Genomic DNA, 27451 nt, shown 5'->3' with positions numbered 1-27451 from the left:
TGATCTATTTCATGCTCCTTTCCAATCAATCATAATGTCTGAAAATAAGAGCAGAAAGATATTGACCTATTCGGGAGTGGTATTTTTCAAGCAGCATATAGCTGTTTCGGCTTCTAATATCAAAGTAGCCTAGCAATTTTGTTAATTTGTTAGAGACATTGATGCTATGCATTCTGATTTAAATCAGCTACCTTGCCCATGACTTAACAAATGCACATCTTCCCTTTCTTTAGAAAATCTTTCCTTCCGAAATGTATTTATTTATTTAGAAGGTATTTATTTAGAAAGTATAAAACGAAAGAAGGAAAGATCTGGATAGAAGTTTTCGCTGTTTTCTAGGAAAATTAGCTGTTGTTCTAGGAAAGGTGACGCACATTCCATGTCCTTAACTGCACTTTGGGCATACAGTAGCTGATGCGACAATTCTCTTGAAAATACGAGGCAGCTAGGGTTGAACCACTTTAACATACTTCTAAAATACTTTTTAATTAGGAGTTAAATTAGAACCTAATACTTTTCAAAAAGAGTACTATGCAGTCAACGAGTGTCTGTGCTGTGCGGCCCTGAGGTTTAGTCCCATGCACGGCTGATATAAATAGCGGGTCTTCCATTCCGTTATCTTTTATTGCCTATTTGTCACATGTGCAAGTGTTTAAGGCAACACTATAGAGTTTGATGTTTACGTTTTAGTATCTAATAGACTGCATGGGCGCATCAAATATTTACTAGAAAATACAGTAACACCTTGTGCGTAAGTAAGTCGCTGTGCGTAATGTATTGTAATTTGGCACAGGGGAGATCATGTTCACGCGCATTCCATGAGGGTCGTTAAATCCACAGTCATTCGTCTCTCTCTCTCTCTCTCTCTCAACCGCGCAATTGATTGTGCACCGCTACGTTATCAAAGAGAGTAGCATCAAGTAGATTATGTAGATTCGCACTCTGTGACGGAGGTATGACCCCAGCCTCTGCCAATGTAGCTGACATGTCATCCGAAATGTTACTCGGGCGTTATACAGACAACTGTCGTCGAGAGAAGTGGTGAAGAGCAACATCTCCATGCGCTGATTACGGACGGCGGAATATACAACAGAGAGTGCACTGGGGATTCCGTGGGCGACTAGACTGACCCCCTCTCACTCCCTCATTCCAGTCTCTCCCTCGCGCAGAGTTTTCCGTCCTGTGTCAGGATAACATCGCTAACAAAGAGCATTTCTGGCGGTAAGAAACCGCACAAATGGAAGCAGTTGAGAAAACTCTCACTTACCGAGATGACACCGGACCTTATAGAAAGCTGCTCCCTGGAAATGACGACAAAAACCAGTGCAACCCTAAGGCAAAAAGTGACGAATCCAATTATGTTGATTTGGATGACTTACTTGATATGAATTCAGAGGGCACAAAAACTGTTAAAGTGACTTTCACCGGTGACGGTAACCAGCTTGCAGTTTTCAAATGCAACAGTGATACGTCCGGAGAGAAGAGCTCCGGGGTTCGCGAGATTGATGAAAATGTGGATCAAATCTATGAGGAAACATCGAAGGACAGGTGGGCAGATAGGCCTGTCTCGGAAGAACCCCCCATGGACACGTATTTGACAGAATTGAACAGCAATGTGGACTTGGAGAATGACAATACGACAGAACCCCAGAGCGAAATTGTGCCTCGTGATTATAATGTCCCCGGCGAGTGTGAGGAGTTAAAATACACAGACATGTATTTGAACAGTAAAACCGAATCGGACGACGGTGAGAGCGTAGTATTTTCAGACCATTGTACGCCTGATACGGTGATAGACGAATCGCACTACATTACAACGCACGAAATCCAACTGACAGAGCTTGACCATGATGTCGATTATGATTTTGGACGGGGAACCTGTTGGGATATTGAGGACGATAATCTGGTTTATTCATTTGTGGATTATGCCTCTTTTGAAAGCGATGAAACAACGGAGGAAACGTTGATAGGCCTAGTGGATGGTAGGAGCCAGGCGAAAGTAAAAAGCAGCAAGGCGCAATGTAATGTGCACCAACGTGTATCTGGTTGTACAGTTGTCAGCACTGAAAGTGAGTTTTGTGACTCTGACAAATGCCCCAGCTCAGATGAAAGCATTTGTAAAAACCAAAACAGTAGTGGGAATTCGGCGGGGCAAATTCACCTGTCAATCAAGACGTCATCAAGAGCAATAAACGACTCTAACAATATCATTGAGAATGAAAACATTTGTTATAATACCAAGCACATGGGAGACAGGAGTCACTTCTTTTTTACAAGCACTGACGCCAGAGCGGAAGCCTTGTGCGATAGATCCCAATATTTTATCCCAGCCCCGGGACGTCAACACTTTGCAACTAAATTAAGAGGGAAAGATGTTAACGAATATTCCAGCGGTGCGTCAAGTTCGATAAGTGAACTGGACGACGCCGATAAAGAAGTGCGTAATTTAACCGCCAAATCATTTAGGAGTTTAGCATGTCCCTATTTCGATGCTATAAATTTGAGCACTTCAAGTGAGTCTTCAATGTCAGAAAATGGGCTTGGCTTAAACAAGTGGTCAGCTTTCGTTGACCTTAAATATGGTAATATGTCACATGGCAGAGAGCAAAATCTAATCGCCCATAAGAGTGCAACTGCAACTTTTGAAATTAGCAAGAACGCAGACTATAAGAGTATACATGGTATTGCCATAAGCAATAAGAAAGGACCCCAAACCAAGATGTGTTCTTTGAATACAAAAATATCTAGTCCACAACATGCATCTTCCTCTACCCAAAACGTAGAGCTTACAGGCCCATTTGAACCAGGCAGTGAGGTTGTCACTTTGACAAAGACATTGAATTTTCGCTGTAATGTTGAAGCGGGGTCACCTGAACCCGGGAAGTCTCCCAAACATTCAGAAAATGCGTCAGGAGCACGTTCCATGGATGAAGTTACCGGCACCTTGCCAGCCAAGCCAGGATATGAAGTGAGCTACCAACACAGTGACGCGGGTGATAGCATGGAAGGCACACATAAGAAGGCAAGTTTCGCATCAAGTCTCTTAAAAAATGTAATTTCCAAAAAAATGCAATTTGAACAGGAGCGCAAGATGGAGAGGGGGGAGATATGGGACACGCATCCCACGCATTCCCCATGCTTTCAATGCAAGGATCAATATGGGATAATAGAGAGGGATACAGAGAGAGGCGTGCATAGTCAATCCTCAGAATCGGGTTCGGGATACACAAGCAATTCTTCTGATGAACAAGGGGCTGTGGACAGTATACCTAATTCGTGTGACCCCAAGGAAGAGCGTACAAGAACATTAGCAAGCTTTCAGCCCATAAATGAGGCACGACTAGATTCTCAAAAGGATGCATGCGAGCCCACAAGAGGATCCCTGGGCCATAGCCAAAACAGCGCATTCAAATCATGGAGGGATGGTGAGCCAGAGCCCCAAGATGAACATGAAATTCGTACCGTTTTAGATGGGACACACTCCACAACAGATAACACGGGGGAAAGGGAGTTAGACACCAGAGCTGTAAGTAGCAAGCTAACTAAATTGTCACACTTGTTTGTTCCAAGTTCCCAGCGTCTCCCTAAAGATACGGAATTGAAAATACAAGTGTCCGACAGTACTTTCCTCGGTGCGCAAAAAGAGCAACAGTGGGACCGGGAGAGAAAGTTTAGACCTGACAACAATGCAGGAATCGTGAAAGGGTCAAAGGCACCCGAGATAAAAATACGCCTGAGGAGCGTAAAAGAAAACAAATGCAATCCGCTAAATATTGACAACTTGTTAACCCCTAATATAAGTTATCCAATAAAGTCAGCAGGTGACTCCACATGTCAGGTGCTGCCAGCGTCAGACAGAGTGCCACACTTTATGGTTAGGGATATAAGAGACAATAAGTGCAAGTTTCAGACGCCAATTCATCATGTAAGAGACGTGCGTAAATTGGTCAAGAGTTCATATCGTTTAGTCTCAGTGGATAACAGCGAGAGTAAAGGCGCAGTCGCCCCTGCAACTGCCTCATTACGCGAAGATAATAAAGCTTCTAAGAAACAACCCGGTAAAAAATCGCCTCCCTCTTCAATTGTAATAAAATGTCAGTCTGTAAATACAAATAGCAGAACTAAACAGGGTGTGCTTGTAACCGAGGCTCCAAAGCAGAGACAAATTGAGAACGATAGGTCATCCCCGAAACCATCTCCAGACTGTGCCAAAAATGAACCCACGTCGCTGCACAGGGCGACGGGCAGACCTCCAATTGGCTTCGCTAAACACCCCAACACAGATCAGTCCGAGGCTAAACAGAAGCAGGAAAAAATGGTCGAGGCAGGTGAACGCAAACCGGAGTCGAAAATACCAAAACAGGTGGCGTTAGAGAAACTAAAGGCGGCCGTTAAAACAATGGAACAGCTTTATGTTTTCGACAGAAATGAATGGAAGCGCAAGAGCCAGGCTCCCTGGCCTATTACAGACAGTCATGTTCTGTCACTCATTGCTAAAGAGGAGCATGGTGGCCCGGAGGAGCTAGGTTCAGCAGGTGGCAGAGAGAGGCTTATTACAGAGACAAACACAGACAAGTTGCCAGAAACATGCAACAATCAAGAAGAGAAAGGTTGTCTAAGAATAATCCATGTCCCATTCATAAAGGACACATTTAAAACCCAGTCACAACAAAGTAAAATGTTTAGTAACAAAAGTGTGTTTCATTTGGGGAACAGCATTAAGACAGCTGTCAGTAGCAGCAGCTCTGCTAGTAGGAATGGGCCACAACCCTGTTCTCCATCACATGCAACCTCTATGGTGAAAAGCATTAGCACTAAGACCCCGAAAGCTCCACTGTCATTGGAAATATGCCCCCCAAAACGAGCCCTGGTGGACAGGGGACGGTTCAAAAGCAGCCCCACCACAGAAACACCACCACAGCCCATCAAATCTGGCAACCCAGATTCTGAAAACTACTTAACAATACCTGTAGAAGGCAGGTGTGTCGGTCAAGTGAAACTGTCCATTCAAGAGCAGGTATTCCCAAGCAGCCCTGCTGCCAGTCAACCTGGCATCACCGACACCAAGAGATCCGAGCATACTTCTATCCAGTCCCTCAAACGGTCCCCTGTTGTCATGGAGACGCAGCCCACGGATACCCCCACCACCCCCACTACCACCACCATCTACCACCGCTCTCTACCAGTGGTCAAGCAAGGAGCCCCCCAGCCGCAGGTGTTCTGCTTCTCCCCGTCCATTGCCCCCCTGCCCACAACCCCTTCGGGGGGAGACCCCTTCCAGTCTACCCAGAGGAAGATGCTCTTTGATCCCACCACCGGACAGTACTACCTGGTGGACACTCCGAGTGAGCCAGTCACCCGGCGTCTCTTCGACCCTGAGATGGGCCAGTATGTGGACGTGCCCATGCCTATGCCACAGCTGCAGCCAGTGACCCCCATGTCTGTGTCCCCCCTGGCGCTGAACACGGGAGGGGTGTACGCACCCACCTACATGATCTACCCGGGGTTCCTCTCACCCATGCTTCCTGCACAGACGGTGATAACACCCCAAGTCGCATCCTACGTGGCATCCCAATTGGAGGACGACAGCGCGGATACGGCTCACGGGAAATACACCCTGGTGCGTGGGGGGGGACAGGAGGGTAACATGACGGGGGCAGAGAGCCCCTACTACAGTGCTACTGGAGGGTCAGTGCCAGCGTCAGTGCCCATCACCTTGGGCCACCACGTCACTACCCGGGGGAGTGCGGCCTTGTCAGAAGGGAAACCACCGGTCATCAGCATCACGTCGCAGCAACGCCCGAGAATCATTGCACCACCCTCCTTCGATGGGACGACCATGAGCTTTGTGGTGGAGCATCGGTAACCACTAAGGGAATATACACAGTGAGTCACCTTGAGTGTTTCCTTCTCACTCATGCTTGTACCACTTCTAAGCTGTACAGTCTGTGGCTGGAATACAACCTTAAATTACTTGTATAAATATATTATATTGACAACATGCAAAGACCCCAATCTGTATTGGAATACCACCAAGCATTCCATTAAAATGTTTACATAGTGTCTTTGTTTACAATCTACCATCCCTTTAAAATACACTTTTTGACAGCATATACAGCAGGTGAGTATTCTCTCTATATGGCCCTGATTCCGACTTAGGAAATTAAGCCTTTCTTACGCATGCCTTTCCTACGTACTTCTCAGTAGTTGGTATTCAGACTTACCTTATCGTAATGCGCTTTGCAGGTGTGGTTCCCTTGCACATGCTGAATAAATGTAATTCAACTGCTGAAAACCCTCCCACTTGCTGGCCAACAGATTTTCTTGTGGAGTTTTCATTCAATAGGGTTTTCAGGTCATTTATCTTAAACCGTCCCTTTAAATACGGTGTTCCTTTTAGTTCGAATTTTGTCGACACTCAATAGAATATCTAGAGATTACGGGTTCAGAATATTAAGGATCAATGAAAGAATACCATCTAAATAGGCTATATGTATTTAGTCTCAGTTTCAGCACTAATTGGTAGATACAATTTAAAAAAGACTGATCTTTAGATTATTTAGATTTAGGAAAGTATTTATGAATCATAAAAAACAAGCTTGGAGATTCTTTACTCACGAAATAAAGAAAACGAGGGTTTGATTAAAGATGCAATGCCATTTCCCAACTTCTCAGAGCATTTCTCAGAGCATTTCGCATTATTCTGTATGTAAATCCGAGACACTCCATTTGGTATGATATGTTACGTTTGGTATTGTTGCGTAATATAGATGGTTAGTTTAGGCAAAAACTAAAGTAGGGTTGTTGGTCGGGGTGGATGGGTGGGCGTTTAACTCGTATGTTTAGCAACCCAAAGGACAACTTTAGAATTTTAGCTAAATAGCATATTTTCAACTACTTACTACTTTTTAGCTACTTTGCAACTACTTAGCATGTTAGCTAACACTTCCCCTAACCTTAACCCTTTTATCTAACCCTTCACCTAACCCCTAACAGTAACCCTTTTAGCTAACTCTTCCCCTAACCCCAAACTTAACCCTATCATTCGTTGTGCAAATTCGTAACATATTGTACGTTTTGCAATTTGTAACATATAATACTAATTGTAATTTGCAACATATCATATGGAATGTGTGATGGACATCCACAAATTAATACACACCATACGAAACATTACATATCATACATATCATATGAAATGCTCTGAGACCAAGTTGCATTTCCTGGTTGTAAAATTCTAATAGTTCGGCTAATTTAAGTTTATGTGACATAGTGTAGAGAATCATTGTACCATCTAAACCACTGTAAAATATATTTTCCATAACAAAAAATATTGTATTTTCAGCTCTTTGAAACCGGTGTACAAAACCGAAAGTAAAAGACGCAAAAACAAAACTTATGAACTGGAAGCATAAGAAATAGCACACATAGAACATATGTACCACTTCTTAAACTTGCTTTCAATGAGAATGACAGATCAATAACACACATTTTTATGTGAATTTGGTCAAGTTGCCCAAAAAGTTACATATTGCAGCTTTAATTAAAAAAATTGCCAAATTCAGTTTTTCAACTCATGATAGTGTTGGAATATTAGTGTACATATAATTATAATAGGGAGAATAGTGTACAATATAGTAGGCTATTGCCTCCACTAACCATGGAACTGTGTAATGACACGGCCAAGTTGTAACGAGTGCGCTGAGAGTCAGAAGCAACTTCAGGGAGTGAGTGTTTTAATAAAATTAACGGAAAATAATACAAAACAAGAAACACTAACAGCACACAGACATGAAACAGAAACAATGACGCCTGGGGAAGGAACCAAAGGGAGTGACATATATAGGGAATGTAATCAGGGAAGTGATGGAGTCGAGGTAAGTCTGATGACGCGGAGGTTTGCGTAACGATGGTGACAGGTGTGCGCAATAACGAGCAGCCTGGTGACCAGAGGCCGGAGAGGGAGCACACGTAACACAAGTATTGCGCAATGCGTCGTGTTCAAACTGTGTTCAAACTGTTACGCTTCGAACACACCGACTGTGTCATTGCGTTTCGATACACCAGAAGTACATTCATTTCCAATGGAACGCTGCATTTGCCTTGCAGCATTGCGTTGCAGAGGCAGTTGCAGTGCGTTCTGTGTGGTGCATACGTTCGATAAATCGAACGTATGCATCAAATTGTATGAGTGGACTTGACAGAAAGTAGCAAAATATGAATGTAGATCTTTTTTTTGCACACATTCAGTAAACATTTGGGATTACATAAAAACAGTTTGATTGCATAATTTCTTTACATTTTTTATTTATTTATTTGCCAAGTATATTATTTATTCGATGACATCCTCAAATTAATTGTGAGAGCCTATAATATAATTTCCCCCCAATATGCAGTTTTGGAGCGAAATGCAATAATAAATAGTCAAGATAGGCAGAGTAGGCTCTTTCAACAATGAGACCAACGTGGAAGGTGGTATGACTATTTCTTTCACACACACCTCATTGGCTAGGTTAGCAAGCTAGGTTAGCTAGCTAGCTAACGCTAACTAGCCACATCTAGCACAAGCTCACTACTAAACTGACCTGGCAATCCTACTATCGTGGACACTTGTCTCCAAGCAGCATTTTTTGCGTTTATGTCCCTGTAGCTGTCAGCAGTTGTGTCAAAAAGACACGGTTTTGAGGATACTGCGAAAATGATTCTCTCCTCCATGTGTCCAACCGCATGCGACCATTTGCAAAAGGTACCTGCATCAGTATAGTTGCCTAGCTGCGCAAAATGTTATGCAGCAGTGATGCAATGACGCAGTCGGTGTGTTCGAAGCGTTAAGCGTTACCACCTTCCGGAGACACCTGAAACCCCACCTCTTTAAGGAATACCTAGGATAGGATAAAGCAATCCTTCTGCCCCCCCCCCCCCTTAAAAGATCTTGATGTACTATTGTAAAGTGGCTGTTCCACTGGATGTCATAAGGTGAATGCACCAATTTGTAAGTCGCTCTGGATAAGAGCGTCTGCTAAATGACTTAAATGTAAATGTAAATGTAAATGGAACTAACAGTAAATTGGCAGTTGAATATGTGTGGTTATTAGGCCTACTGATGGTTGATACTGACAGTGGCTAAATATTTAACATGATAGAAATAGGAAAGAGGGGAAGTCAAGGTAGCATATAATTTAGACATTCAAGAGTGCCCATCCCTGAAAGTTAAAAGGCTGTAAAATTTCAAATCTGCATAATGGCCCAGCATTTCATAAACTTTTCTGTGAGAAAGTTGATATGTTGATATGCTTCAGTTTGCTGCCATATGACTGGTGTCACATTTGTCTCCAGCGATTATAAGTTAAAATAGATCTAAAACAAGTGTAATTTATATTTACAATTCCTTTATTCAAAAGGATTACTCATTTACCAAGCTATATCAAGTTGTAAATTAAAGTGCATGGAGAATGCTGTTATTTCTATTGGGAAAAAATCTAGTAGAGGCTTTTTCCACCTGGAATCATCAGGTTCGCTCAACCTTATTCATGGTTTCCGTGCGCGTAAAGGTGGTGGAATTATGAGAGAATTAAGTCAAGGTGAAAATACGATGTATCTGTAGACACACCTCCGCCACACCTTCATTTCTTTGATCTCCACCCCCAATATATAGCGGGTGAATAGCATTCTCTTCTCATGCTTAAGTTCAAGGTCAGAATATGCATAGAGAGAAAAGTGCATAAAAACGGAATTACGGTACATTTATGCACACTTAACTCGGGTCGGAATCAGGCCCTATGAGATTTGTCCTTTTTTTATCCACCACCTGAGAAATAATGGTTATGATTTGGTTTGAGATTTGTGTTGTGAAATGAAGAAAATTCATAAGCATTTAATATGAGCCAATTTACAATTACCACCAAGCGGGTTAAAGAGATTGAGCAAAATCTTAAGCACTTACAAATTTGTAACATATTGTACGAATTGGAATTCGTAACATATACCATTTGCTGGCGACAATTTTCATAAATCCTTTCATAAAGAATTGAATAATGCTCCATTATTGCATTAGTATTAAAAGTGCCACGTCCCCCCTCACCACCTCCCATCTACTTGGAACTTTAAAATGAATGAGGAATCTTAGATTATGAATTAGTATATGAATGATGAGACCAGATTGACTTGGCACAAGGAGCATCCTGTTCCCTTGTGATGAATGACGATGTTATTAACCTTTTTTACACTTTTCTTATGATATAAGTCCCCTGAATATTATTTTTATTTTACGTTGCTGTCTCCAATCAGGCTGTCTCCAATCGAGTTTGTTTATTGAAATAAGACACAGACAGGTGAGGAAATGTCCATTGTTTTGTTTTTGTTTTATATTTTACCTTAAGATTGCTGGAGGCAAATGTGAAACCAGTCATATGGCAGCTAACTGAAGCATATCAACATTTCAACTTTTCTACAGTGAAGTTTATGAAATGCTGGGCTTATTACTTGCAATGATGACATTTGGTAAGATCATCAATGTCTGATGGCCTTGAGATAGAAGCTGTTTTTCAGTCTCTATGTCCCAGCTTTGATGCACCTGTACTGACCTTACCTTCTGGATGATAGCGGGGTGAACAGGCAGTGGCTCGGGTGGTTGTTGTCCTTGATGATCTTTTTGGCCTTCCTGTGACATCGGATGCTGTATGTGTCCTGGAGGGCAGGTAGTTTGCCCCCGGTGATGCGTTGTGCAGACCTCACTACCCTCTGGAGAGCCTTGCGATTGAGGGCGGTGCAGTTGCCGTGCCAGGCTGTGAGACAGCCTGACAGGATGCTTTCAATTGTGCATCTGTAAAAGTTTGTCAGGGTTTTGGGTGACAAGACAAATTTCTTCAGCCTCCTGAGGTTGAAGAGGCGCTGTTGCGCCTTCTTCACCACACTGTCTGTGTGGGTGGACCATTTCAGTACATCTGTGATGTGTATGCCCAGGAACTTAAAACTTTCCACCTTCTCCACTACTGTCCCTTCGATGTGAATAGGGGAGTGCTCCCTCTGCTGTTTCCTGAAGTCCACGATTAGGCTGTCTCGTCGTTGTTGGTGATCAAGCCCACTACTGTTGTGTCGTCTGCAAACTTGATGATTGAGTTGGAGGCGTGCATGGCCATGCAGTTGTGGGTGAACAGGGAGTACAGGAGAGGGCTGAGCACACACTCTTGTGGGGCCCCAATGTTGAGGGTCAGCGAAGTGGAAATGTTATTTTCTACCTGGGGCCGGCCCGTCAGAAAGTCAGGACCCAGTTGCACAGGGCGGGGTTGAGACCCAGGGCCTCCAGCTTGATGATGAGCTTGGATGGTACTATGGTGTTGAATGCTGAGCTGTAGTCAATTAACACCATTACACAGGTATTATTTTTGTCCAGATGGGATAGGGCAGTGTGCAGTGTGATGGCGATTGCGTCATCTGTGGACCTGTTGGGGCGGTATGCAAACTGAAGTGGGTCTAGGGTGGCGGTGATATGATCCTTGACTAGTGCCTTAGACTGCTGTATCACTCGGGATCCCTAATATTCTGAACCATTTCTCCATATATTGTAGTATAGTCTGTGGAGAAAATTCAAATTAAAGGCACACCAAATATAAAGGGATAGCTTTAGATAAATGTACTGAAAACCCTATAGGTTCAACAATTTGGTTGAAAATAACTTGCACTTACGAGCTTAGATGGTTCTCGAACTAATCAGGTCTCTGCATATAAATACTTAGGGATATGGTTGGATGATAAACTGTCTTTTAAAATGCATATTGATGAACTTTGTAAACGGCTAAAAATCAAGCTAGGCTTCCTCTATAGAAACAGGACATGTTTGTCCTCTACAAATAGAAGACAAATTGTGCAAGCTACTTTTATGTCTGTTATAGATTATGGGGATATTATTTACATGCATGCTACGGCATCAACACTTAAAATCGCTGGATGCTACTTATCATTGTGCACTTAGGTTTATTGCGGGTGCTAGCTACAGAACTCACAACTGTGTTTTATATCAAAATGTGGGTTGGACTTCGCTGTCCGTGAGACGAGAACAACATGCTCTCGTGTTTGTCTATAAAGCACTTCTGAGTAAGCTACCTTCTTATTTATCATCATTCATCAATATTAGAATTATAATTCCAAAAACCAGGTCTCAAGCATGGATTACACTTGAGGCCCATGCAATTTCCAAAGAGTTGGGTATGGCTGCCTTTTCCTGTTACGCTCCTTGCCTATGGAATAGCTTGCAGACTAAACTTAAACTTAAGACTCTTGTCCCACTTGCCCATTTTAAATATTTATTGGAGGATTTTTATTTTTGCATTGCTTGTAACTGTTTCGGGTAAATCAAGTTCTTGTGCTGTTAGGTTATTCCCCTATGTGTAAATGTAATCTGCTGCTGTCTTTTTTTGTGTGATCTGTGATCGTTTTGTTTGTCTTGTTTAGTTTAGTTTCTTAATCACTGTACCTAAACTGTATGTGTAAACATGTATACACAGGGCCCAGCTGTAAAAGAGACCTTGGTCTCAGTCTGTGTTCCTTGTTGAAATAAAGGTATAATAATAATACTGAATGAATACTCCACGAGAAAATCTGGTGGCCAGCAAGTGGGAGGGTTTTCAGCGGTTGAATTACATTTGTTCAGCAAGCGCAGGAGAACCACGCATGCAAAGCCTGTTACGCACATACATAGGGTAAGTCTGAATACCAACTACTAAGAAGTGCGTAGGAATGGTGTGCGTAGGGAAGGTGTACATTTCCTACAGCAAGTCTGATTCGGGCCCCAAATTAGTTATCTGGTATTATAGTTTATCAGTGCTTCTAATTAATCAGTCACAGACTGTACTTTACGGTAGTATTTCCAGTAGTTTCCTAGTGTTTACTAGAAGATTATGTGGTAACAATACTTTCTGGTACTTTAAATAATTATACACAATTGGTAGGCCTACTTGATGTTGCTTGTTTTAGTGAATTCTAAAGAAAGAAAAATTGTAATTCTGTGTGATGTTTTCAGTTTGCCCTATACTTTCAAAGTAAAGTATTCAGAAAGCATCTCAGAGTAGGAGTGCTGATGTACAATCAGTTTCTAATTTAGATCATAATGTTTAAAAATTAAATTGACTGGGAGGACCTGATCCTAGATCAGCACTCCTACTCTGAGACACATTGTGAATAAAGGCCAATGTCTGTACCGTTAGATACAGTGCCTTAGTTCCCGACTCGTTGATGGTAATGAGTGATAACAGAGATTCCTAAAGGAATAGTTCACCCAAATTACAAAATGACATATTGGTTTCCTTACCTTGTAAGCAGTCTATGGACAAGGTATGACCACCATTCTTTGGTTTTGTTTACCTGATCACTGTTTCAAATGCCAAATTTTTGGCATTTATGGCCCAAATTCAATGCAAGTCAATAATATCATATTAGCATTTTCGCTCTTCATGTCCAATCAAGTACAAAAAAATGTATTGTGTAACTCAATTAAGTTACATATAGTTTCAACTGTTTCAACAGAAACTGAACTGATAAATAATCATACAGGATAGCACATTGTATGTCCAGTGGTGGCCCGAAATTATTGACACCATTAATAAATATGAGCAAAATTGACTGTATAAAATCATTTAAATATTGTATACTCCAAATAATGTTACAATTATATTATTTTATACTAATACAATTTCTCAGAGAACAAGATTTTGTTTAACAAGTAATACTTTTTATCTCAAAAAGGTAGGGGTAAAAATGATTGACGCCCCTGTTTTCAATACCTTTCAATACCTCACCTTGCGAGGTTAATTACACTGAGCCTTTTTCTATTGGGATGTATCAAACTGTCGCATGCAACATATACCCATGTTTTCATTAATAAATCAGAGCCATATTACATTTTGCGGGAATACTAGGCGCACGCAAGGTCCAAGCACAACCAAGACAGTCGTGAAGAGGGCACGACAAAACCTATTACCCCTCAGGAGACTGAAAAGATTTGGCATGGGTCTTCAGATCCTCAAAAGATTCTACAGCTGCACCATCGAGAGCATCCTGACTGGTTGCATCACTGCCTGGTATGGCAACTGCTCGGCCTCCGACCGCAAGGCACTACAGAGGGTAGTGTGTACGGCCCAGTACATCACTAGGGCCAAGCTTCCTGCCATCCAGGACTTCTATACCAGGCGGTGTCAGAGGAAGGCCCTAAAAATTGTCAAAGACTCCAGCCACCCTAGTCATAGACTGTTCTCTCTGCTACCGCACGGCAAGCGGTATCGGAGCGCCAAGTCTAGGTCCAAGAGGCTTCTAAACAGCTTCTACCCCCAAGCCATAAGACTCCTGAACATCTAATCAAATGGCTACCCCAGACCATTTGCATTGCCCCACCCCCTCTTTTACGCTGCTGCTACTCTCTGTTATTATCTATGCATAGTCACTTTAATAACTCTACCTACATGTACATATTTCCTCAATTACCTCGACTAACCGGTGCCCCCGCACATTGACTCTGTACCGGTACCCCCTGTATATAGTCTCGCTATTGTTATTTTACTGCTGCTTTTTAATTACTTGTTCCTTTTATTTCTTATTCTTATTTGTATTTTTTAAACTGCATTGTTGGTTATGGGCTTGTAAGTAAGAATTTCACTGTAAGGTCTACTTCACCTGTTGTATTCAGCGCATGTGACTAATACAATTTGATACAATTCGATTTGATTTAGAGTATTTTTTGTGAGTACGGACCTTTGCTAAATGAGGCCCCATTTGTTGGATGACATGGAAATAAATATCTTTGGCCAGTGATGGTTGTGGCATCAAAATGCATGAGCAGAAAATAACCCATACCTACTGTAAAATATGGTGGTGGAACTTTGATGTTATGGGGCTATTTTGCTTCCACTAGTTCTGGGGCACTTGTTAAGGTCAATGGCATCATGCATTTTACCCAGCACCAAAACATTTTAGCCAAAACCTGGTTTCCTCTGCCAGGAGGCTGAAACTTGGCCGTAAGTGGATCTTCCAGCAATACAATAACCCTAAGCCACAGGAAGTACAGTAGGGGTGCTGAGGGTGATGCAGCACCCCCTAATTAAAAAAAAAAAGTGATGTATTTTTTTTTCTTTCTCACAGTAGTCCTGTATATAGCCGTCTGTAGCTCTGGCAAAAACACCTTTTCAGTGCGGTTATCCTGAAAAGGTATTGAAAACAGGGGTGTCAATCATTTTGACCCCTACCTTTTTGAGAAAAAAATTACTTGTTTAGCAAATCTCTTTCTCTGAGCAATTGTATTCGTATAAAATAATATAATTTCCCAAATATTTTCAGCATACATTATAGCTCAGTATCTGAATACCATTTATTTAATAGTAAGTATATGAATAGCCAGATGGCTAAATAGTCAATGAATGTTACCCGAACTATCTCCACTGACTCTATCTTGCACTGACCCTATGCACACTCACTAATTTGACACTCCCACACAATTCCCACACACATTCATATACACTACGCACACACACATAACACAACACAAACACACATACATACACATTACACACGCACTTTTACACTCATCATTTGCTGCTGCTAATCTGTTCTTTATTTTACTCTTATTATTATCTATCCTGAGGCCTCGTCGCTTTATCCTGCCTTCATGTACATATCTACCTCAAATACCTTATACCTCTGCACATTGATCTGGTACTGGTACTCCTTGTATATAGCTCCATTCTTAAGTATTTTACTGTATTCCTCGTGTTAGTATTTTAATTCAATTTGTATAATTCCTTTTAAACTGCGCATCATTGAGAAGGGCTCGTAAGAAAGCATATTTTTTTTTAACCTTTATTTAACTAGGCAAGTCAGTTAAGAACAAATTCTTATTTTCAATGACGGCCTAGGAACAGTGGGTTAACTGCCTTGGTCAGGGGCAGAACGACAGATTTGTACCTTTTCAGCTCGGGGATTCGATCTTGCAACTTGAAATTGAAATCTTGAAATTGCGATCTTGCAATTTAACGGTAAAGTCTACACCAGTTGTATTTGGCGCAAATAACATTTAATTCGAATTCTTTCTTTTTTAAAGTCATCTTTATCCATTGCGTCAATCATTTTGGAAAACACTGTATGTCCACATACAATCCGCTAATGAAAGTCACAGTTCACTCGAATGTTAATAAGCATTAGCAATAAGCTTATAGCTAAATAGCTAGCTAATGCTAAAAAGATGCTATGTTTTCATTAGAACGACACCTTTGGGTTGTTTTTCAACAACGGTGACCCAAGAGGAGGCTATGCATGCAGAATTGACAGGGGGCCAGCTTTTTCATTGCTTAGGGGGTACTTCTGAAGTAAGAAGTGGGCTGTACTCTGTGGGGAGCTCATCACAGAGTCCCAGTAAAGAAAAGCTGCAAAAGGCTGAGACGCCCTGCCACCATCTCCGGTCCCCACCTCCGCTGACTATGAGCTTCCAGATCATCAGATCCTCTCATGACTGCGGCTGTCCATCTTCTGAAGGCTTCAAGAAGCACTCAAACAGACTTGATCTAGCTACTGTTGTAGCCTATATTTATTTTTAAATTACTTGTTTATTTTGCTTAGCAAGCGTTTTGAGATTCTGTCTGTAATGAAAAGAGTGAGATTATTTTAATTTGTCAAACAGCAGCCAAGCATCAATCATCATGTCACCAGAATTGTATTTATTTTATTTCACCTTTATTTAACCAGGTAGGCCAGTTGAGAACAAGTTCTCATTTACAACTGCGACCTGGACAAGATAAAGCAAAGCAGTGCAACAAAAACAACAACACAGAGGTACACATAAACAAACGTTCAGTCAATAACACAATAGAAAAATCTATGTACAGTGTGTGCAAATGTAGAAGATTAGGGAGGTACGGCAATAAATAGGCCATAGAGGCGAAATAATTACAATTTAGCATTAACACTGGGGTGATAGATCTGTAGATGATGATGTGCAAGTAGAGATACTGGGGTGCAAAAGAGCAAGAAGATAAATAACAATACGGGGATGAGGTAGTTGGGTGTGCTATTTACAGATTGGCTGTGTACAGGTACAGAGATCGTTAAGCTGCTCTGACAGCAGATGCTTAAAGTTAGAGAGGGAGATATAAGTCTCCAGCTTCAGTGATTTTTGCAATTCGTTTCAGTCATTGGCAGCAGTGAATTGGTCAAATAAGTTTAAGTTTACTTCGATATGATGGTTATTATATCAATATTTGCACATAAGAGCGTTTTCACTGCCATTTATTGCATAATTAATTTTACAGACACAAAAAGATCCCACCTTGTCTAGCTTATTTTGTTTATGACAAATTTGATGTTTCCATCAGGCATGTCATATTTTTTTTTTATCCGGCATGTACTTTACGTGCATAAAAAGGTTGGTTGGAAACCTGGTTATTGTGACAAAATACAGCTTAAATGTTGAAAATGTATTTCTCACAATTTTATCACTTACATCTACATTTAACTTAATTACATTTTCGTGGGGGAAATATACTCAAAACTAAATTGATCATATATGTGAAGGGAGATTTCCATTGGCGCTGTCCTTTGTGTATTGACGTTTGTGGATATATTGAAACTCAAAATCAATTAATTGTTCTTCAACTCTACGCACCCTCCCCTACCCCTTCTGTCCTCATCCTCTCTTTCTCACACACACACACACACACACACACACACACACACACACACACACACACACACACACACACACACACACACACACACACACACACACACACACACACAAACGTGTCGGTGTATTGAGACAATTGCATGAGGGATACATGTCAGCCGGGTCAATGGCTAGGGAGTCGGATGGGGTTGAGTGGTAGCATTGGGCACGGCTGGGATAGCGACGGGAGAGAAAAGGTCAGGCAATGTAAAGTATTTGTTGTGCTGATGCAGGAGGACAGCTGCTGGGAGAGATCAGATGCTGGAGGGGGGGGGGGGGGTCGATTGGTGAGCGAGGCTGCAGCAGGTTAAACTTTTTATAGGTCGCCCCTCTCTCCTAAAAGTGGAGGAGGAGGTGGAGCGGTGCTGACCTCCAGCTCTTACGTAAAGGGGTTACATACTTTTACTACGTTTCACTGTATCTTTTAAGGGTCCCACATTACATTAAGCTGCTCTTATTCCTGTATAATAACACCACACTGAACCTCACACCCAATATTTTGACCATGTCCACTTTCTCAATGATGGTGCTGTGAATTAAAGGGTAACACTTCATTTGAAATGTTAGACCTATTTAATAATGATGTAATTACTCAAGTAATAACGTTGTGTTATCTTATAAGTTAATGTAGTAGTTGCTTTGTAATTGCATAGTCATGAAGTTAAATGGCTATTGATAATGAATGACAAAAGTTGCTGAACTTGCTATCAGAAGGCAACTACTAAATAACTTTCATACAACGGGTGGGTCTAATCCTGAATGCAGATTGGTTAAAACCACATTCCAGCCATTCCACAAATTACCACCAGCTAAATCTATGACGTTAAAATGCCTCTTCCATCTTTTATTTTTTATTTAACCTTTATTTAACTAGGCAAGTCAGTTAAGAACAAATTTGTAAAAAACTTGCTGTCTGTCTCTCTGACATTTGCAACATTATTTCAAAATTCAAATTCGATCTCCAGCTGTCCCATAGTAAAGAACGTGTCGGGAGTCGTGATGAGAGAGACAGACAGGCAGCTTTTCTCAGCCAGTCGAAATCATGAATCAGCATCATTATTATGGATATGTACAAAGAACAGTCAATAGAAAACAGGTAAAACGAAATAAAGTGTAGCTAGTTTGCAGTCTTTTCGTCTTTTCAGCGAATCGAAGTGATTGTGCTTGCTGTGTTGTTGGCTAGCTCCTCTGAACATTGTCCTGACGAGAGAGCACATTTTTTCATGCCAGGTGAAATCGTGCATTATTAGCTCATTGTTATGGATGTATCCAAATAAATGCTAGCAAGCAAGGAATAAGAACGTTGCCAGCCAGTATGGCAATAGAACGTTTAGAACGAATGATTGGGTCGCGTCTATAGTTACAGAACAAAAATACTTAATGACTGGGTTGTGTCTCTGGCAACCGAACTGATAGTACAAACGACCAGCCCGCTTGGGAAGCAACCCTAGATATGTGTCGGCACAGTATCTTGTGGAAGGATGAAATAGTATGAATTAAATTAATCAAAATAACTTTTTCAATTAAAATATGTAAATCATTATTTGAATATGTTGGTAACCCGTTGTTTAAAAGTGATAATTCCCATAAAGACTTTGTCTTGGGCCTAACAACACCCGTGCCAATATATCCTCCAAATACTGGCTTCGAGGGCATTATCACTTCAATAACAGCATGCTAGTACGATGTTATTGCTGTGGCATGATGTACTACAGCATTGGATCCCAAACTTTTTCGGTTACTGTACCACCAACTTCATTTTGCTCTGCCTGGAGTACCCTAGAAGTACCCCCTCTTGTGCATTTTACCAGTAGGCCTATGGTCTCCTGAGTCTTCTCAAGTACCCCCTGTGGATAGGCCAAATACCCCCAGGTCCTAGTACCCCTGGTTGGGAACCACTGTACTACAGCACGCACAATGCTCTGTGTTACATTCCCGGTTTTATCTTCATAAAGGGCGTCCCTAAAGCTAACATAGTGGTGTCCTGTCTCTTTATCAATACAATTAAATAATGAACCTTGTCCAAGCCAGAAAAGCCCATAGGACAGGAGCCTATCTCCTGTTTCTGTAGCGTGAGGTAGCTTGGTGTACACCTGGACAGGATGCCAGTATATCCCTGGGCCTCACCCCCAATCCAAATCTCCTTAATGCCGAGTGCCAAGCATCGGGGCCCATTTTTAGAGTCTTTGATATGACTCACCAGGATTGAACCCCCAACCTTCCAATGTCAGGGAAGACACTATAATCACAAGGCCACTGAATTAGCCTCTGAACACAATTTATTGAGTAATTAGTATCACACTGGTATAATAGTTCATGTGAGTGTTTAATTTACTGCGCCGTTGTTGCAAAAGTGGATGTGGTCAAAATGTTGGGTGTGAGGTTCGCCAAGAAAACAAAAACAAAAATTCAAGCCTTTTCAAATGAACCCTTATCATGATTAAGTTGTATTGCATGTGATTTGACCACCATCCTTTGTTGTTTTTCTACACAGGAGTGCTTCTTGAGGAGCCTGTCCTGTGATAAGTAGATGTTTCATGGTAATCTTCTCACACCCTTCTTCGCACCCAGTCCACCAAATTCCACCTGAACCCACAATGTTTCCAAGCCCAACCACCTGCCACCATCACCGCCCCATCCAACTCTATCCTGCCGGTGGTCTTTGCAGCACGTCTGTATCTGTAAAGCTATGCTTCATGCCTACAGCTTGTTTGTAAGGTAGCTAATTGCTTTGTAAAACTGCTTTCATATCTGTATTTAGATTACAGACTATTCCTTTTGTTCAAAAGCAATTGGTTTCAGGCACTGCAATATTGTGATTCAAAAGGAAATAATGTAGACTGTTGTCCAATTAAGATTCAACATTTCAGATACTTTATTGGGTCCACAAACATTGAATTCAGCACGTTTCCCATCCTGCGAAGCAAACGTCTGTTTTTGAATTCAGAACAAGTTGTGTTTGTTTCTCAGGTATTGTTGAAAAAATGATATTGCAGCATAACAGTATCACTCATCATACAATAGCATTCAATGTACAAGCTGCTATGATTCATGGGAGAATAAGTAAACATTTCAATTTAAGTGGAAGTTAGGATTCACTCGAGTCCAGTAAACCTGTAGTTCAGAATAGCAGAATAGAAGGCCCATAAAAGTCACACACGTGTAAAAGGACAATGATACGGTGCCTGTGTGTGTATGTACTGTATGTGTTTAGTAATTGTGAGGTATTATGCATTATGTGAACAGACAACAGGCTTGCGTGTTACAGAAGAACTCAGATAAATTGCATCAGTCGATCATTCATTCATACATATGTTTTTTTAAATTTAAGATTTCACAATGTTTTGGGTGGTTGCCTACTTGTAAACAGGAACGGGAAAGGAATTGTCTTTCCCTTTGATCCTTTTCTTAAATGGCAATTATTTAAAAAATAGTGGATACTGCTAATTAATGCCCATTCTGAATACTTTCAGAATAATTCTGAATGCCAATTGTAAAAAATGCTTATATTCATATTCAATCAGGACGAGGGTTGGGGTGAATTCAAATTTCAATTCAGTAATTTCAGGTCATGATTTGAAAATTCCTTGAAAATTGCTCATTATTAAAACAAATTGGGATGTGGACTTTTACATTTATTAATACAATTTCAACTCACACCCAGGGATGAATGAGCTAACATGAAATTGACTCCAAACTTAAAAAATATACTAATCTCTTTCTTTCCTTTTGAACCATTTTGCAGTGCAACAATAGACACTCACGCTTAGAGCAATGGTGCTTTCTTCAGTTTTTTTTCTTCCATGTTTGAATGTGCATACTGTAGGTTGCTGTTTTTCTTGTTTTACACATTAGAAAATGCATTAAAGGTATTTTCAGCTGCTGGTCAGTCTATGAACCTGAAAAAGATATTTGAGTGTTCTGTCTGTGATATATATACTGTATAAAAAAGTACCCTGTGAGTTGATTCCACTGTGGAAGAAAGTCTAGTCACATTACAACCCACTGGGCCACGGATCTATAACATTTTGAAAAATATTCACCTGTTACAAAAGGGTGGATTAAATTGACTAACGCTATTTCACCTTTATCATGCGAGCATTTGGATTCAAACGGTCAAACATGATACCTTTCAAAATGTCAAACCAGAGAAGACAATTTACTTGTATTTTTATTTCACATATCATTTCTTGTGTTGTTGGTTTTTATGAAATGGTTCATATACTGTGGAATGTAAACTGAATTTCCTTCTTAAGGGTGTGTAATTGCTGTTGGGCACATTAGTGCACTTGGCAGGCTAGATAAATGATTTTATTCGCCAACCAATAGCAGTGTATACTATAACAGGTGAACATTGGTCGATGATGTTTGTTGTCCTTCAAAAGGAAATTTGTTAACTATTATCCTGATGAATTGTTGAATACTAGAATGAAGTCTAATTGAATCCTGACACAAAGTAGCACATTCTATTGAACAGGACATTCACACTACTTACAGAGCCTTCAGAAAGTTTGGACTTTTCCAAAATGTTTATTGTGTTACAGCCTGCATTTAAAATGGATTCATTTGAGGTTTTGTGTCACGCACAATACCCCATAATGTCAGTGGAATTATATTTTTAGAAATTGTATTTTTTACATTTATTATTGTCATTTACATGACTCACTCTGTGTGCAATAATAGTGTTCAACATGATTTTTTGAATGACTACATCCTCTGTACCCCACACATACAATGATCTCAGTCGAGCAGTGAATTTCAAACACAGACCATGGAGTTTTTTCAATGCCTCTCAAAGAAGGGCACCTAAAAAAAAGCAGATTGAATATCCCTTTGAGCATGGTGAAGTTAGTAATTACACTTTGGATGGTGTATCAATACACTAAGTCACTACAAAGATACAGGCGTCCTTCCTTCCTAACTCTGTTGCGTCTAAGGAAGGAAACTGCTCAGGGATTTCACCATGAGGCCAATGGTGACTTTAAAACAGTTACAAAGTTGAATGGCTGTGATAGGAGAAAACTGAGGATAGATAAACAACATTGTAGTTACTCCACAATACTAACCTAATTGACAGAGTGAAAAGAGGGAAGCCAGTACAAAATACAAACATTCCAACAAGGCACTAAAGTAATACTGCAGACAATGTGGCAAAGCAATGCACTTTTTTGTCCTGAATACAAAGTGTTATGTTTGGGACAAATCCAATACAACACATTACTAAGTACCACTTTCCATATTTTCAAGCATAGTGGTGGCTGCATCATGTTATGGGTATGCTTGTAATTGTTAAGGACTGGGGAGTTTTTCAGGATAAAAAAGAAACGGAACTGAGCTAAACACAGGCAAAATCCTAGAGGTTCAATCTGCTTTCCACCAGACACTGGCAGATGAATTCACCTTTCAGCAGGACAATAACCTAAAACATAAAGCCAAATCTACACTGGAGTTGCTTACCAAGAAGACAGTGAATGTTGCTGAGTGGCCAAGTTACGTTTTGACTTAAATTGACTTGAAAATCTATGGCAAAGACCTCAAAATGGTTGTCTAGCAATGCTTAACAACCAATTTGACAGAGCTTGAATCATTTTTGTAAGAATAATGGGAAAATGTTGCAAAATCCAGATGTGGAAAGCTCTTAGACCCTTAAATAGAAAGACTCACAGCTGTAATCACTACCAAAGTGACTTCTACAAAGTATTTACTCAGGGGTGTGAATACTTATGTGAATGAGACATTTCTGTATTTAATTTTCAATAACTTAGCAAACATTTCGAAAAACATGTTTTCACTTTGTCATTATGTGGTATCGTGTGTAGATGGGTGAGATTTTTTTTAATACATTTTTTAATACATTTTGAATTCTGGCTGTACAAAGGGTGGAATAAGTCAAGGGTTATAAATACTTTATGAAGGCACTGTGTACATATGTGTAATTCATTTTGAAATGTTAGATGTTCTTGTCTAGCTGACTACAACAGAAATATGTGTAACACTGTCATTAACATGTCATTACCTTTAAGTCTGTTCATTGTATGTTCATTTCTGAAAAATGACATTACACTGTCGGTAGCTCAACTTAGCGGGTGTTAGTAAGTCGCTCTGGATAAGAGCGTCTGCTAAATGACTTAAATGTAAATGTTAGAATTTCAGAACTTACTGAGTTATAATTTGTCACTAACATGAACAGTCATGATTTGACATTATATATGTTAAGTGTATGATATCATTATGTGGACTAATAAAGCTTAGTCAAAGTGATAACATCATTTAGTAAAGAGCTACCCAGACACACTGTAGCATAAATTATGAGTCATTGAATAAGAAATCTCAGTTTACAACTTCACCTAAGCACAACATCCCTCCCCAAACCCACAAATCTACTGGCTTTCGGGTTCCCTGATGCCCAATGAAAGAAACATTCAGTGTATATGCTTGCTTTTTGAAAGATGTTGAAAGACGGATGGGGAAGTAATGTTGAGATGGGACAAATGTACGTGAACGAACGCATGAGAAAGAATGGCGCTATTAAGATTGATCGGCTACATTAGCCTTGGAGTCTGCAAGACAGTCATACAAAAGAGACATTATGTATATGTTGTGTAAGTTTTGTGCTTTATGGACTTAAGATGGCGGCCTAAGAAGGAGCACGAGACCGGGAGGTCAATGCAGAGTTTGTTTGTTAGATGAAGCAGTGCCGTGTTTGCACTTGCAATGTGACAGTGATGAAATATGACAAGTCGACTGAGGTGAAAAGAATGCACTGTAGGCACAAAAGCCTACAAGTGTTTGGAATAAATCAAATTGCAAGCTAATTAACATTGTCCGTTGCGTATGTTGCTCATCATGGTTGTCTTGCTTGTGCCCATTTTCTTTGCTAAGGTCCTTCCATAACATTTTGACAGTAATCAAACCATTGGGAATCACAGCCATCTTTAAACACACAAAGTGGTGTCCCAACCAGTGTTTTACTGGTCAATTTGTATCGTTTCTGTTGCTGGTAATATGATTTCCCCCCAATCCTTTCCAGCAACTTTCTGCTCCACTGAATGAGCAGCATGAGCTTTCTGCTCCTAAAAAAAATGTATCCTGAGCAAAACAAGAAGAGCAAATTGATTTTCTTCAGAGAGACACAAAAATGTTTGTTGTCTGCTGAAGGGTGCAAGGTTAGCTTTCTGATGGCCCTGAAACCTCACCCGGCCCGGGCTTAAGTTCAACCTGACAGTTTGCTGGTATGTTTACATTGTTGCCATGGAGGCAGTGAGACTGGCAGACAGCCCCTTGCTCCCAGCTGCTCTCTGCACTTCCTAAAGAATCTCCATTAAGCCCCAGTTGTTGTGCTTGGATGCCAACCGGGGGCTCTGATGTCACAACTGCGACACAAGGCCAGACACGATTTATTGCCTCACCCGGGGCAGCAAACGGGTACACTATTCACTCAGTGCTCCTTCACACACACACTCACACACTCACTCACATGTCATGCTGAATTCCAAATCAACCCCTGGCCCTTAATCCCTAGCCACTCCGTAGATCTGAGAGGATTGGATAGGTGGAGGCGATATGGTGACATTTCCACCCAGCCAATCATAAGGCAAGATGAAGCGATTTCCATGAAGCTGATATCTCAGATCAACAGGACCGCCTGCAGTGTAGGGGTTAGGGGTCAATTTGGGATTCAGAATCAATGCTCTCCCCTGGTTGACATACTTTGCTTACGCTACATACCATCAACACACAGTGTCAAAAACATAACAGGGCTTGGTTTCCCGCATTTGATGGGTTATTTGTATACTGTAAATCATTACTAAAGTGCAACGTTAATATGCTTGTGAATATATTTGTAACCATATCCTGGAAATATACATTGCTTTCAGAAAGTATTCATGCCCCTTTAACTTATTCCACATTTTGTTGTGTTAAAGCCTGAATTTCTCCCATTCTTCCTTGCAGACTTCTCAAGTTGTGTTAGAAGGGGAGCGAAGGTGAACAGCAATTTTAAAATCTTTCCAAAGATTTTCAATGGGAATCAAGTCTGGGCATTGGCTGGGCCACTCAAGGACTTTCACATTCTTGTTCTGAAGCCATTCCAGCGTTGCTTTTTCTATATGCTTGAGGTCATTGTCCTGTTGGAATGTAAATCTTCCTTTGCACTCTGAAGCAGGTTCTCAGCAAGGATTTGCCTGTATTTGGCTCCATGAATTGTTCCCTCTATCCTTACCAATCTCGGCCACTGAAAAGCATCCCCATAGCATGAAGCTGCCACCACCATGCTTCACGTTAGGGATGGTGTTAGATGGGTGATGAGCTGTGCCTGGTTTTCTCCAGACATAGTGCTCTGCATTCAGGCTACAGAGTAAAATTTGTCTCATCGGACCACAGAATCTTTTGCCTTATGCTCGGGGTCTTTCACTTGCCTTTTTGTAAACTCCAGGTGTGTTGTCATATTCCCTTTTCACAGGAGTGGCTTCCGTCTGGCCAGTCTCCCATAAAGTCCAGATTGGTGAAGTGCTGTAGAGACTGTTGTCCTTCTGGCAGGTTCTCCCATCTCAGCCAAGGAACTCCGTAGTTCTGTCAGAGTGGTCATTGGGTTCTTGGTCACCTCCCTGACTAAGGTCCTTCTTGCCCGGTTGCTCAGTTTGGTCGGATGGCCAGCTCAAGGCAGAGTCTGGGTAGCTCCATACCTTTTTCAATTTCCCAATGATGGAGACCACTGTGCTTTTGGAAACTCTAGAAATGGTTTTCTACCCCAGCTATATGCCTCATCACAATTCTATAATCTTGCAGATCTACAGACAGTTCCTTGGACTTCATGATATGGTTTCTGCTCTGACATACACTATCAATTGTTATAGACAGGTGTGTTTCTTTCTAAATCATGTCCAAACTAGAGGTCGACCGATTATGATTTTTCAACACCGAAACCGATTATTGGAGGACCAAAAAAAGCCGATACCGATTAATCGGCCGATTTTTTAAAATGTATTTGTAATAATGATAATTACAACAATACTGAATGAACACTTATTTTATCTTAATATAATACATCAATAAAATCAATTTAGCCTCAAATAAATAATGAAACATGTTCAATTTGGTTTAAATAATGCAAAAACAAAGTGTTGGAGAAGAAAGTAAAAGTGCAATATGTGCCATGTAAAAAAGCTAACGTTGAAGTTCCTTGCTCAGAACATGAGAACATATGAAAGCTGGTGGTTCCTTTTAACATAAGTCTTCAACATTCCCAGGTAAGAAGTTTTAGGGTGTAGTTATTATAGGAATTATAGGACTATTTCTCTCTATACCATTTGTATTTCATATACCTTTGACTATTGGATGTTCTTATAGGCACTTTAGTATTGCCAGTGTAACAGTATAGCTTCCGTCCCTCTCCTCGCCTCTACCTGGGCTCGAACCAGGAACACATCGACAACAGCCACCCTCGAAGCATCGTTACCCATCGCTCCACAAAAGCCGCGGCCCTTGCAGAGGGGAACAACAAGGGGAACAACTACTCCAAGTCTCAGAGTGAGTGACGTCACCGATTGGAACGCTATTAGCGCGCACCCCGCTAACTAGCTAGCCATTTCACATCGGTTACACCAGCCTAATCTCGGGAGTTGATAGGCTTGAAGTCATAAACAGCTCAATGCTTGAAGCATTGCGAAGAGCTGCTGGCAAACGCACGAAAGTGCTGTTTGAATGAATGCTTACGAGCCTGCTCAGTCAGACTGCTCAGATCAAATATCA

General features: G+C 40.9%; 1 protein-coding gene across 1 annotated transcript; it reads left to right on the top strand.

The window, feature by feature from the left end:
* Positions 1-878: 878 nt before the first annotated feature.
* On the top strand, positions 879-24516 carry LOC129841138 (uncharacterized protein C4orf54-like). Its single transcript, XM_055909264.1, has 2 exons — positions 879-5886; positions 20196-24516. The coding sequence occupies exon 1, from the start codon at positions 1238-1240 to the stop codon at positions 5864-5866; it is 4629 nt and encodes a 1542-aa protein (XP_055765239.1). The 5' UTR covers positions 879-1237; the 3' UTR covers positions 5867-5886; positions 20196-24516.
* The last annotated feature ends 2935 nt before the right edge of the window (positions 24517-27451 follow it).

Source organism: Salvelinus fontinalis, chromosome 42 (assembly GCF_029448725.1).
Source record: "Salvelinus fontinalis isolate EN_2023a chromosome 42, ASM2944872v1, whole genome shotgun sequence".
Classification (NCBI taxonomy): Eukaryota; Metazoa; Chordata; class Actinopteri; order Salmoniformes; family Salmonidae; genus Salvelinus; species Salvelinus fontinalis.
Note: the sequence above shows the minus strand (reverse complement) of the source record. Positions and strands in the feature narration are given on the sequence as shown.